The following is a 13950-nucleotide window of genomic DNA, read 5'->3' on the forward strand; positions in this document are numbered from 1 at the left end:
TTTTTTTTCTCTCAAACATGCACTCGCGCTGGCTAAGCTAACTGGCTGTACGTAATGGGTATAAAAAGTCTAATGAATATTATTTCTATTAGTGATAGTAGTTCTAGTGTAACGAGGCCTCTTTGGCCTAGGCGTTAGAATTACCTAGCGGGTGAATAGGTTCGAAGGGTTTACCTTAAAGGATAAGAAGTATAGGAAGTTAAGAGATAAGTTACGTGAAGGATCGGGTGTAGGCGTGTTACTATTAACCTAAGAGTATAGATTAATACTTTAAGTTAACCACGAAGGTCCTATCTACTGTTAAGGAGTATAGTCTATATATATGTTATAGTTTAGATTAAAAGAGATGCTGGATTAATCCGAAGGTTAGATTAATCTAAGAGACTTAATCTAGTATAAGTCTATTATGTAACTCTTATGCTACTTTTCTAATAACTAGTTTTCTGCAACTTGATAGCTAACTTCCCTTCGTTAGAGCGGACGGGATATCGTTGTTGCTCGGAGCCGCTGTGCTGTAGTACTATCCTTTAGGATCGTTGTTTCCCTACGGTTTCTTATCTTATTATCTTTCCTAACTAGCCTAGCCCCGGTGGGGTAGATTCCCGTATAGGCTTCCTAGGTCTGTGGTCGTAGTTCTCCTAGGGTCCTACTTAGCGCGTGCTTGCTGGTGCCTTACGGTCTTCGGGACCGTATAGTTACTAAGCCCTTACGAACTCTAAGCCCGTATATGCCTTCCTCCTATAAGGTCTTCCTAGCCCTACGGGTTAACTTCCTCTATAGTCTATAATACTTAGTAACTATAAAAGCTTATATTCTATCCCGTAAAGTACCTATAAATACGTACTAAGAAAAGCCCGCGTAGGAACTTACCTTATAAGGGCCTAACTAGCTAGGAAGGCGGTAAGATAGATAGAAGCCTATAGGAAATTAAAGACTATAAGAGTAAGATAAGACCGCCTTAAAAAAGTTAACTAGCTTAGAGTAAAGAGCTTATTATACCCGCTCTACGAGATAGAAGATAGTTATTAGATTATAGAAAGATAGCTATTAGAAAAGTAGTATAGAAGGTATATAACGAACCTATACTAGATTAAGTCTCTTAGATTAATCTAATATCTCCTTTAATCTAAATTATAAATATATATATAGACTATACTCCTTAGTAGTAATATAGAACCTTCGTAGTTAACTTAAAGTATTAATCTCTACTATAGGTTAATAGTAATACGCCTCCCCCGATATTTACGTAACTTATCTCTTAACTTTCTATACTTCTTATCCTTTAAGGTAAACCCTTCGAACCTATTCACCCGCTAGGCAATTCCAACGCCTAGGCTGAAGAGGCCTCGTTACAATGGACTTTAATTTGCATGCGTCTATCACAGCCAACTCCGCTACGGCGTATGCGTTATCGACGTTACCGGTGTAAAAGCTAGCAGCTTCGAGCACATTCAGGCTTCAGCCATTGCTGATCATCTTAACCAAACCAATTCTTTATGATAGGCGTAACATCCTACTGATTTGATTGACTAAGGATTAACTCTAGCCCTCTGAGTGTGCGGACAGCGAGAAGTAATGCGACATGATCGGTGGCGCTCCAGGGGTTGGTCGGCTGGTTGCTGATAGGTTATCTGGAAGAAACTCGAATCGAAGCTTGCACTGAAAATTTGATCACAAGTATGGTACGAAGGTGGTGTCATGGCTCTACCAAGCCTTTCCCCTGTCTAGCTTAGAGGATATGATTATCCGCCTTAATGTTGCTTCTTGTGGTAGGGCGAGTCTTCAGCGCCCGCCCAAGCCTCACGAGGCTCTAGATTGGTTGTCATTTTTGTTGTCAATGGTCCGTATCTTTTATGAACCTATACAAGGCGCCCTTAATTACGACTATGCCGTATGTATGCGTTGCTGCAGGGCAGTGTTGTATTGCATTAACCGTGTGCAGTTCTGACAGAATTACTGCATGCAGAATTCGCTACCTCAATCTTTCTAAGTGCACGAGGGGCCATGTGACGGAGATCGAGATTGTCTGTAGCCAATAAGTGTTACATGCTCCGATGAAGAATAATGCCAAGGACGAGCGCGTTGGGCAGTGTTGCTTATTTCGCCCGAAAAGAAGACTCGTGCCCTGACCGAGGGCCCGTTTGCTGATCCTCTTCAGTTTCGCTGGAGTGCGGAAAACGACACATGATTGAAATGGCGCAACAGTGAAGATCTTTGGCAATTTATATCGCATGCTTGGCGTTAGCAGAGGCAAAGGGGGTCATTGACCCAGTTCACCTGCCGCTGTGAGAAGCTCCTGAAGGTGAGAAGTCGGTCTGCGGCGCTGCTTGCAACATGATCTACATCTCGCCAGTTGTACCTGGGCATACGCTGCCTCTGCACCGGTAAGTCATTGTGTTGCCGCCACGTCCAGATCTTGTCCGTCAGAATCCAGAAAACTGAGTGCTTGGAAAGGTGAATTGAGGTTTCATGTGCCGGCTTAGAGATTGATGTGGAAAACAAACCCTGTAGTTCTGAAGTGGGAGGCCTTAAAACTAAGCGCCAATTACTCAACCGGAGTCGTGGCCGAATCCCCACCCAACCCACTTTAGACCCAAGTGAGAAGTGTTTGCGACTCTCCGAAATCCGTTTCGTACGATCGAATGGTATTTAAGAATTACCAATATGACTGCGTGGATCCATCCGGGTATTGGCTGGCCTCCTATACGTCATCAGAAGGCGGGAATAAAACATTCGGTTGTTGCAAATCATCATCCACGCATCAATCGAAATTGTGCCAGAATTTTCATCACTCAGCTTTAGTTGTAGGTATAGGAGACGACGCCGTGCTAACACCTGGGGCCTGGTCTGAGAGTGTCGGACCCTCTGTATTGCTTGGCATACAGTTTACTGACCAAGGAAACGGAATGAGAATTGAAACAGCCAACGACCAAGAATCACCGGAACCCAAAAGGGACACCAACTGGAGTCGAGCAGTAGCCGGCGTGAGAGTAGAGAAAAGTCCTTTTCGGAGCAACGGAGGTTCAACTGAAGATCTTGGTGTTATCGAAAAATCTCAGGATTTGAGGCGTAGAATTCTGAAGGCCAGTGGCATACACACTGACCATCATCCCACGCTTGTTGCGGCCTGTCGGTCCGATAAGTATGAAAGATTGTCGAGAACAGGCTAGATAACTCACGGCCATGGCGGTATTGGTGAGCCTGCCAGGAATGGTTGGTCAAGCAATGCTGGAAAGCATGGTAGATGTATTGAGGTTCAATGGAGAAAGCTATAAGGGCAAGGACCAAAGGTAGGTCACCGGAAAGACCACCATAGCTGCTATAGTTTGGCGGGTTCATAGAAGGATCCGGGTGGTGGTTTTCCGGGAAAAGCATGCGGATCCATTGCTGATGCTGGTGGTGTTGAGGACCTAGCTGCCAATGCTCCCCACCGAGAGTTACTCGTGAGGCAGTGCCGTCTACTTCTCCATGACTGAACATGACTCGGTTCCAATCGTAGTTTTCCCCAGTGGCAACCGGTATTTGTAGTACGTTGTATGGGACGGCCCAGAATTTGCTGTCATCATAGTACACAGAATAGGTACCGTATTCATAAAGGCCCGGAGGGATAGTTGCGGCTGCTATCACGGCAGTTCCGTCATAGTAGAACCATTGAGGAAGTGTGGCCTGGCTTGAGCCAGTGTGTGCAGGAGGAAACCAGATACCTTGGCCCAGCGACCGTGGCACGGATTCGGGCGTCTCTTGGATGCTAATGACTCGAAAGTAGAAGGAGGGTGCCTTGAGCTCAATGAGGGTCAGCGTAAAGGTACTTCGGCTGCCGGGTCCCTTACCATCATCTCAAATGATTCCAGTGACAGAATGATGGCGTAAAGGGGATGCCTTCATAGGTACCGTGGAGGACCTTTTTGGTGGTGGCATGTGCTTCTCGTGTGACCGGTCATAATGGCTCCTGAAGGCATTTAAGCGTCCGGCATGGAGTTTGCGGCTCAAAATCCCACGCTGAAACTATGAACGTTCGTGGCACCAGCAAAACGCATTACGCGAGTTCCACGAGAACACGGACACCTAACGCATAAAGGCCCCCGCTTCAGTCTGTAAGCTCTGGCCAAGCTGTGCAGAAAAAACAAGACAAGTGATGCCGGTTGACGCCAGTATGCATGGTCGGATTCGGCCGGGTGTCATTGACCTTCGAGCGGCTGTGGCTCTTCAAAGCCCGAGATAAGCGCTCTGTTCACCACAAACGTCGAGAGTCGCGAACGGCATTGCGCGGTTTTGCGCAAGAAGTAGAGCAACATCTGGTTGTGTGGCGGCCGTGCTCAGGTTGGGCCTCCAGACCCGGCCTGGATCGATTGTGGAGGTGGGCGTCGTCCGGAGCGCTGCACGATCGAAGACAACATACCCGCAGCCCGTAGTTGCAGGGAAGAATAGCACGCGCATCTTTGTAGCCTCCGCAGGCTTGATCACCTGGATCCTCGGGCGTATTTCCTCCGGTTCGTGCCACGCTATCATGGTCGTGCATGTTGCAAGTCGCATGTGGCTACTGAACAACCAGTCAGAAAAGCTTTCAAATTGCAACAGCGGGACAGAAGGCTCGGAATCTAGAACCAATGGGGTGTAATGACTAACGTACATTTACGCCCCCTTGATTCCATTGCAGGCCTGGTCCACATTGTCCTGGGATATCCCGGAGCTTTGGCCGATGAAAGGCAATTGGGGTATCTGCCGAGGACCCCATAGCTGTGCAGAGCCCAAGGAGGCGCAAGGTAGGTATCGATGGCGAAGGTCGAGAACCAAGTACACCGGAAAGAATGTAGCGTGACGGGGCTAAAAATTGAACGATGCTTCAGCCACACAATGTAATGTTCGTAAATGGGAGTGATCGTCCGAGCCGGTTGTTGGGCCTATGCTTGTGCATCCTTTGCAGCTGCCTCCAGGGTAGACTGGGGTAATTCCTGTGGTCCGTAAGCGGGTCCGAATTTGTACTCTCTCTCAGCCGCAGACTTTCGAGGGTGTAGTCGAAGCGTTGACATAGACCTAAGGCGAGGTTAAGTACTCGCTCAATGGTGTGGGCTCTTTCTGATTAGGACAGCAGCTGATCGGGTCTTGAGAACATGTCGAGCTTATAAACTAGGGGACGTGACACGTAAGCAGCGGTTGAGCCGGTTGCCTTAAGCCGTTGCCTTCTCTTCATCTTGACCGGTCACAACCCGTCCGCGGCCCACATCCTAACGACTTTGCCTTCAAATTAACTCGCGGAAAGTAAGCGAACCAACGCCAGAAGTATGTGGAGCGAAACTTGCTATTAGTATTATTGGCCATGCAAAAGATCGATTCCAGACGCGATTTTTCACCAGATCCTCGGCTCGCCCCGTATGTTTCGACGAATGACGAAAGGCTTTGTGAGAATCGCCTCAATAGAAAAAGGTCTCGCAGCTAACGACCGCGGAACCTAGCTCATACTTGAAGGAGACATCCATAGCAAGCCATGCTAGATGGATCCCGCCGAGCGTACGACTTGTTCCTGACAGCATAACGACGCCGCTCTTCCGAACCGGTGACTGGACTCGATGGCGACACAATGGCAACTAGGGGTTATAAATCGGATTAGCGGCTCCGTGAGTCATCGATACGGTTGTTTTGGAAGCTGAGGTAGGATTGGGTTCGATGCCATGCATGCCTCGGAGGGCTGTTCAACTAGAGGATCGAGTGCTGTGGCCGACACGTCGAAGGGAAGACGGGCATTCCAGTTTGGCGTAAGGTGATACCAGCGAACACGGCGACAATATTTCCACTGCATTTACTCCAGATGCAGGCCTGAACCAAAGGAAGTCCGCAAGCACCCATGTGCCTAAGAAGGGCCTTGCTAGAGTTTGAGGGAAAGCTAAGAACCGGACCGACACAACACGCCACAATCAAGATGATCAGTCTTCGATCGGCCTGCAGCCGGGGAAGGGGAATCCAGGTTGATAGACCATTGAAGGGCTTAGAGGGGATCTATCACCCGCGTCGCACAGCAATCGGGAAACCGCCTTTGGTGCTTTGCTTTGAGCCCATGGTCGGGCGCGCACTGGATATCGAAACCTGAGGCCTAAACCTAAACCTAAACACCAACTCCGTCAGCAATGCAACCATTCGCTTCAAATATGGGTATTTTGCCTCAAATGGTATCGGTTACCTGAGTACTAGGTTTGACCGGAAATGGCCTAAAAGTTGTCGATCTGCTTTATGGGTTCAGATTCGATAGCGTTGCTTCAGAAGCAATTATTGTTACATCCCAGTTGTATCGCAGAGGAATACTCTAGCTCTACTGTGTATCCATGCTGTGCTTTGCCTGCAAGAGGATGTATGCAGGATGCAGGACAAAAAGTAGCTATGTCTTACAGATCTTGATATACTGTCTGAAAGGCATGGATGAGTGCTACGTGCTTCCAAGCTAATGTCGGTGTTCTCAATTTTTCCCGCTTGCACCTTCGCCTACTTCCATAGTCTGACGAGAGCCATTTGGGCTTAATCCTTTGAGAAAAGAGGAAAAAGAAACAAAGAAAATGCGAGATAAAGCAATATAATAGGAAAAAAACAAAAATAAAAATAAATATAAGAAAAAGATTACCGAGAAAGATAGAGAGAAGTGCATCACACATAAGTATCAACGGCAATAGCCTATGCTTGTCGGAAAAGGTGGGTGTGACGCGCGAGCGGATGTATGTCGGAAACCCGATATCAAGTACGGGGATACACGGACATCCGTTGATGTTGTACTCCCGCCCTTCGTCTTTGAAATAATTCCAATAGCCAGAATTTATACCCCCGACTGCCCATTTAAGAATATGAACCTAAGAAATACGCCGGTAGCGGATGGACGCCTGACGGATCCGCCTGATGGATCCGGCGATGGAGCACGGGACTGAGGAGCCGTCCCTCGGTGAAGCATGCCCATAAAATGCCAGGACAACATGTAAGGTATGTTGGACATAGCCATGCAATATACAGACAAGTATTGACAGATAGAGGATCAGTTCAGACGTTGCGACAACTTGGCTAAATTTGGCGTGCTAAGTATCACGTGACGTCGCTAGCCTTAACTTTAATTTCTTGAGCGAGAGACTGACAGCAACACTGACTCTCTATCTATAGAAAACTTACCTTTAGCAAAACAGAACTAAGCGGCGTGATCCAATCTCACGGACTATCTCCCCCGCAATCCTGACCGGTGAGAAAAATAAGGGTCCGGCGGAAGCCGAAGATTGGGCCTTGAAGGAACGTCAACAGCATGAAGAGGCGTACGAGTAAGGCAACAGGCAATATAAGTACGACATGACATGGCATGACGGGCTGCTCCGATATTGGCTCTAGACAAGTCCGTACTCTACTTCACCGGTGTGGAAGGAATAAGCCAAAGGTTAGTTTATTAAGTCAGGCGAGGACAACAGAATTTTCGAATATCTCGCCATCTCTTCGGTCTGCATGACACAGATTTCATCTAAAGAGCCAACTGGCGATGTGGTGGGCCCTAACCACTAGTGGTGGAGGACCACGATCTCATGGTGTGGCCAAGGCAGCCACACGGACCCTTACGGCAAAAATTTGACCGGTGGCCTTCAGTGTGGTGTTGTCGACATGGTCGAATGGATTTTCAGCATTAACTCGCAGTAGGATTGAAGAAATTGACAGCCTGAGCAAATTTATGCACTATATAAATGCGTTATGCTAATTTCTTTTCCATCCAATAGGAACAACCACAACGGTTGTGTAGTGTAATGGCTAGCACTCGAGATTCTGAGTATCCTCTCTAGAACATTCTCGCAATCCCGGTTCGATCCCGGGCACGACCTTTATCTTTGTTTTTGCTCCCTAGACCTAGCAGATACGACCAAACCCGTAATAGAGTTGCTGCTATGCCGGAAGAGCGCAGCATAGAATTTTATTTTGCGAGCAGTAGTTCTCAAAGCCTTAACTATACATAAGCAAAGTAGCACTTTAAACCTTCAGCACCGTCGAATGCATTCAATGAAACAGGAATAACCAGACGCCTGCAACCGCAGACAAAAAAAAAAAATAAAATCTACTTTCCCCTTTTGTAAACATTATCCTCACCTCTCGAAACTTCCATGAAACCCATACTGAATCATCGATACTCTCCACAAACGACTTGGCACCCTAGAAACTTTGGACATCACAGAATGCATTCATTCAATGTACAAAACCCCAAAACCCACACAAGACGACAAACACCTGCAATCGCAGACAAAACAAAAACCGACACTCTCTTTCTACAAACATCTTAACCCCCAGAAACATCAACATAACCCACACACGTCAACCCTCCCTAACAGCAGACCCCCACCCCCAAAACCAACAACGCCCTAAACACACTCCCTAAACACCTTCCATAACCACACCCACCTCAAACAACCCCACAAGCCTCGTCAGCCTCACTCGCCCGCTCTTTCCCCATAAAACGACAAAGCAATGCATGTGTGCTCTGTGAAGACCCGGCACCACCACTCGTGTATATCAGTTTCTCTCTTCCACACGTGAGAGAGACGAGGATGGAGCATAAATATGAGAGTGTTTGGTGGATGTGCCATTGTTGTGGATGCTGGCTGGAGTTGTTTTATTTGTACGCGTGTGGAAGGGTGTTGTGGTATGTGCCGTTATGCCGATGAGGGTGGAAGTGTATCAGCTGTATGACCGTTCAGCCATGGGAGACCCAGACGTGAGCACCAGCAAGTGAGAAACAAGAAAAACACCCTGCCTTCGCACCGGGCTGAACAAAAGCTCAAACCAGTCTCTGCACCAATAGCACAACGCATCACGCAAACAAGCCCAACATTCAAACCCAGGCTTTCTCTTCAGCTCATCGAGACAATAAAATTCAAAGCTAATCCGTCTCAAAACCAAGCCACCGAGTAGTAGTGCCATCCCGACGTCCCAGAACCAGGGACCGAGAAGAAGGGAAAAAAGGACCAGGGACGAGAAGGGGGTAGGTAGTGGCAGCGCAGCAACAGAACGTCTAGACGTCGAGTAGTGCTGTTGAACGTGTTTGTCGTCGGGCAACCATACTCGCTTTTTCGCCTTCCCTCTCTCTCTCCCTTCCTCCCTCGGCCTCATCCGCGCACGCACTCTTTTTCGTCCGGTCCCGCCAACGCCGTGTCGCATTTCCAACGCCATCCGAAGCCGCACTAACGCCCTCTTTGCCCTCCTCCGCAATCGTTGCTAGCCAAGCCAGCCTCCCGCATCAGCAGCATCGCCGACTAGGGCGCAGCTGGCGGCGTCGCTCACTACGTCGCTCTTTTGCTGCAGTTGCTGCAGGCATTGCTCTACTGGGAGCCCAGCGCGATTTTGTCCTCTATTCGACGGTTAGGCATCTGTTTTCAACAAACAAGGACCGCAGAAACCCGCAGGGTCTGGGGACAAGGGTGGGGTTCACGCACTCTGCTGGGTGATGAGCAAGCCGTAGCGCTTCTTCAGCGTGACACGGTGGCGCGAGTACTTGTCGTCGGGGGAGAAGCGAGCCGGATGGGCGGACTTGGTGACCTCGCTGCCGACGACCTTCTTGAGCGTGTAGACGCGCTTGCCCTCGGCGTCGAGCGTGTACATGAGATGCATCCTGCCACACACACCTGTTAGTGCGTTGTGCTCGCCCAATTGCGCTGCAGTAGTGGCCGAGCTTACTTGGCGGTGTTGTGGGGGGCTGTGGACGCGGAGGTTGTAGGAGTAGAGGAGTAGAGCGAGAGCGGGGTTCGTCGTCGTCGTTGTCGTAGGTCGTCGGCGTTGCGTCGAAGCTTGCTCGCCCGTCCAGAAATCTTTCGCGGCCACACGGGCGATCGGCGAATTTTGCTGCCGGGCACCACGCCCGGCCCGCCGCTTGGTGCTCGGACCCTGGTCGCCTCCCGAAGAGGACAGCTTCATCAGCTAGAGTAGTTAGTCGTCATAACTTACTTCTCTCTGACCTCCCCCCGCCCACTACCCACCTACTACGATGCGCTCGCTGCTGAACCTCGTCCTCCTGTTCCTGGGCCTCGCCCTCGGCGCCTCCGCGCAGTTCCAGTTCTTCGAGCAGATGTTCAACCACGGCCCGCAGCAGCACCACCGGCAGCAGCAGCAGCCCCAGAACGTGCCGAGCGACCCTAGCTGGTACCAGCAGCGCTACGACGAGGGTATGTCCTCCTCTGAGCACGCTCAATTGAACGCCTGCCTATGTTTGCTTGGATTAGCTGGCTAACTCGTTGTTTTCTTGCCCTCCGCGCAGCCCACTGCGACAAGTACCTCTGCCCCGGCACCCTCGCCTGCGTCCACTTCCCCCACCATTGCCCCTGCGCCTTCCCCGACGTCGAGGACAAGGTCGAGCTGGGCGATGGCATTGCCGTCTGTGCCAGCAAGGGCGGCTACAAGAAAGACGAGACTATTCGGAAGATTGAGTTGGCCAGGAAGGGTCTCCTGTAAAAACAATGCAAGCATCAACATCATGAGCACGGCGAACGGCGTTGGAACTGTAACTACAATGATTGGTTCATGCTCGGTCGTAACTATGATATCTGTACAATGGATGATATTGTACAATTGTTGCCGGGTATAGAACACAACAAAAACGACCGGAGAAACCCTCCAATCAATCCCTCAAACGCCGCATATGCTCGTGATGACGATGTTTCCGAAGACGCCGCCCTTATCTTACTCAGGTCGTTACTTTCCAACATCCACATAGTGGTATTTGTACTCTTGCGGGTCTGTGACTCCGCATTCTTCTTGGCCCCACTGCCGCAGCAATGCGCGACCCATTGCTTTCTTCTCTTGCTGCAGTTTCTCGTACCGGGCTTTCCATTCGCGCTCCCGCTGCCGCACGAGCACGACAATGCGGTCGTCCATTGCTTGGTTGACGCTTTCGTTGTCGTCCTTGATGATCCTTAATTCCATCCTCAGAGCTTCGGCCTCTGCTTTCGCCATTTTGGCTGCGTTGGCCTGTTCGAGGAGGGCTGCACGGAGCCTTTCCATCTCCTCTCCCTTACCATCAGACCTGGACGAGTCGCTCCTGCGCCTTTGGTTCTGGAGCTGCTGGACTTGCTGTTTGAGCATGTCCACTTCGGTCCTTGCGCCCTTGAGCTGGTTCTTGAGGCTTGCCTTCTCAATCCTTTCGCCATTGACCAGAGTTTGAGACTTGCGCACTGCTTCCATTGCCTTTTCACGCAGGTTATCCAGCTCGTTCTTGTGCTCATCTTCGAGGTCATCCAGATGCATCTCGAGTTGTCTGATCCGCTCCGTAGAAGAAGACCGCTCGTCCTCGAGTTCCTCGCGCGCATTCTCTAACATCCTCGCCATGTCTCGGTTAGCAGCAACCTTTGTCCGTTCCTCTTCCAACTCGTCTCGGAGTTGGTCATTTCGGCGCTTCTTCTCCCCGACAAGGCTCTGGCTCTCTGAGAGCTCGGTACGCAGCACATGTGCGCTTTCCCTAGCATTGTGGACATCGCGCTGTGCATCGCTGGCCTCGTTCCGGGTCTGGTTGAGCTGAGTCTGCAAGACACTCAGGCTGGACTCTAGGTCTGCGACCTGAGTTTTGTAGCGAGCGATTTGTTGTTCAGATTGCTTGTGATCTTCAGAGTGAAAAGCGTAGAGTTTGCCTTTAGTGAGACTCTCGGAACGCATGGACGCAAGTTGAGCCTTGGTGGTGGCAAGCGTGGCTTCGAGTTCCGCAATGCGTGCGTGTGAATCTGCTTGATGCGCTGCCAAGTGTTGCTCCAACTCCTCCTTTGGCGCAGAATCACGGAAATAATCTGTCCTATTGGGGGCGAGGTCGTCTCTTTTGGCTTGCTCGGTGATCTTGTTTTGCAACTCACAGAGTCGCTCTTCCAAAGATGAGACTTTGGCCTCGAAACCCACACGCTGCTGTTCAAGTTCTTGCTTGTGGGTGTTGGTCGAAGCCTCCAGCTCAGCCTCCTTTTGTGAAAGAAGGGCCTGCAGCCCGCTCTCCGTGCCTGAGAGACGTGATTCGAAACTCGACTGTACAAGTGCAAAGGATGCCTTTTGCTCTTGAAGATCGCGCTGGTACTGTGCCTGTGCCATTGCCAGTCGCTGTCCCCAATGAGCCTCGAGCTCCCTTACCCGCTCATTGTGTTGAGCTGTAACCTCACGAACACGACGTTGCTCGTTGTCCCGCGCACCGGCCAGATCTGTCCTTGTTTTTTCAAGATTCTTCTCCAAGCCAATGATCCTAGAAGTAAAATCCAATTTCTGGCGCTCGATTTCACCATTGTGTTGAGTGATCTGCGAGAGTAAATCGCCAGCATGCTGTGCCGAGTTTGTACGCGAAGGCAGTACCGATGATGGTGCTGAGCCCTGCATCATCAGATGCGGTGGCATGAATTGACCTGAGGGAGCCCATGAATTATGGCGCGTTAACATCGGCCTAGAGCTCAGAGAGGCACCCAACAGTGGCCTCGAGTTTCCAGAGAGGTTGAACCTTGAAGCAGTGGAATCGTGTCTCGACATGGAGGGCCTGAAGGCTGCTGAAGAGGCTGCAGAATTGGTGCGCGAGAAGGTTGGCCTGATGTTCGGATGTGGTCGGCGGAAGAAGTCGCTATCTAGTTTGAGCTCTGGCGTGTCTGATCTTGAAGGAGGGTTGACATCAAGTTTGGCACGTGGTGGTGACTCGACGTGGTCCTCGACCGTTGGTTGGAGCCATGGCATCCTCGCTGGCGAGGCAGGTTTCAATTCTCCGTATGTCGGGCGTGGCGGTGACGCAAATATCTGGCGTGGCGGCGAGGGGAATGTTTGGCGAGGTGGTGATGGGACCACGTCTTGCTTTGCTTCGTTACCATCATTCATACTGGACAAAAGCTCGATTTGCTTGTCGATGGAACCTTGTCGTGGAGGCTCCTTGGGACCCTCCTCGTCCTGTTCGTCCGAGATAACATAGCCCTCGAGGTCGTCCATGGCAGCTTGTGCGCCGGCTTCGTCGTCTTCCGATTCGTATGGGTCATTGTTCTCCTCTTCTTGAATGGGCTCCGGCGATTCGGTCCGTTCGCCATTGTACCTAATCTCAGGCTGCGGAAGTGCCGGAGCGGTGCGCGCTGGCGACGGCTGCGATTCCTGGTGCTGCTGCTCGGGTGACTCGGGGTGTCGCGTGGGCCTCTCGGTCTTGGGCGAGACTTGTCCCCTCATCCACAACTCCATGTTCTGGGTGAAGTCGCTCGGGCCGTCAATGTCCTCGCTGCGAACCGTCTCGAGCGGCTCGCCATTGAGAGAGAAGTCGGCATCGTCCTTGGAGGCGCCGGGCAAAGCGGCAAAGTCGAGGCTGTAGGCGGTGTTGTCGCTCTCGGTGTGGCTCTGCTTCCTGTCCGCGCCGGGACGCGTCGGCGGCGAGGGCGGAGAGGCGGAGGCGGGCGTCGGGGTGGCGGACGACATTGTGGGGGCAGCGATTCAGAAAGCGGGATGGGCGTTGGGGGCTGGGAGATCTACGAATGCATCGCCCGAAGATTAGGAATAACGCGGTGGATTGGGCTTGGAAAAGGTTTTGGAAGGGTAGACGGTTGCCGGGCGGTGGCTTTGTTTTGTTTTGGGCCTGAGGTGGCCTCTGTCGGACCGAGCCGCGCCATCTGGCCACCACAGCGTACGTTGCGATGTGTCCATTGTTGGTTCTCGTGGTGGTCTTTCGCAGCGGTCCCATGTCTCTGCACGCGCGTAGATTAGGTTTGTAGATCTGGGGAATGCTGGCCATCGCAGCGCTGATTTCTGCGCACAAGCGCTGACTGTAGTTCTAGATTGCCGCCTGACGTGGGCACGAGTCGCTGATTTGGGCGCGTTGACCGGTCAGCCCTGAACACCGTTTGGACAACGTTCACCACGATTTTATGGGGCGACGCGCTCCCGTTCCAGCGCGCGCGCCCTCCTAGAGCCCCTCCTAGAGCCGCATCCGGGCTAGAGCCTACCCATCCCCAGGCGATCTCGACAATT

The 13950-nt window shown here is 51.1% G+C and overlaps 4 protein-coding genes and 1 non-coding gene across 5 annotated transcripts; 2 read left to right on the top strand and 3 right to left on the bottom strand.

The window, feature by feature from the left end:
• Positions 1–3023: 3023 nt before the first annotated feature.
• On the bottom strand, positions 3024–3836 carry K452DRAFT_309982 (uncharacterized protein; the record flags this gene model as incomplete). Its single annotated transcript, XM_033543295.1, has 3 exons — positions 3024–3127; positions 3180–3783; positions 3831–3836. 3 exons carry the CDS (start codon positions 3834–3836, stop codon positions 3024–3026), a joined length of 714 nt encoding a protein of 237 aa, XP_033395918.1.
• A 3907-nt stretch (positions 3837–7743) lies between these two features.
• K452DRAFT_t104 lies at positions 7744–7832 on the top strand. The gene has a single exon. It is a non-coding gene; the product is annotated as a tRNA-Gln (tRNA).
• A 1488-nt stretch (positions 7833–9320) lies between these two features.
• K452DRAFT_299589 (uncharacterized protein) lies at positions 9321–9609 on the bottom strand (the record flags this gene model as incomplete). Its single annotated transcript, XM_033542244.1, has 2 exons — positions 9321–9349; positions 9435–9609. The coding sequence occupies 2 exons, from the start codon at positions 9607–9609 to the stop codon at positions 9321–9323; spliced, it is 204 nt and encodes a 67-aa protein (XP_033395919.1).
• A 373-nt stretch (positions 9610–9982) lies between these two features.
• Positions 9983–10446, top strand: K452DRAFT_299590 (uncharacterized protein; the record flags this gene model as incomplete). The annotated part of the gene is made up of 2 exons (XM_033542245.1): positions 9983–10160; positions 10253–10446. 2 exons carry the CDS (start codon positions 9983–9985, stop codon positions 10444–10446), a joined length of 372 nt encoding a protein of 123 aa, XP_033395920.1.
• A 240-nt stretch (positions 10447–10686) lies between these two features.
• Positions 10687–13401, bottom strand: K452DRAFT_359872 (uncharacterized protein; the record flags this gene model as incomplete). Its single annotated transcript, XM_033546301.1, has 1 exon — positions 10687–13401. One exon carries the CDS (start codon positions 13399–13401, stop codon positions 10687–10689), a length of 2715 nt encoding a protein of 904 aa, XP_033395921.1.
• Positions 13402–13950: the final 549 nt, after the last annotated feature.

This window comes from Aplosporella prunicola (genome assembly GCF_010093885.1).
Source record: "Aplosporella prunicola CBS 121167 unplaced genomic scaffold K452scaffold_17, whole genome shotgun sequence".
NCBI classification, from domain to species: Eukaryota; Fungi; Ascomycota; class Dothideomycetes; order Botryosphaeriales; family Aplosporellaceae; genus Aplosporella; species Aplosporella prunicola.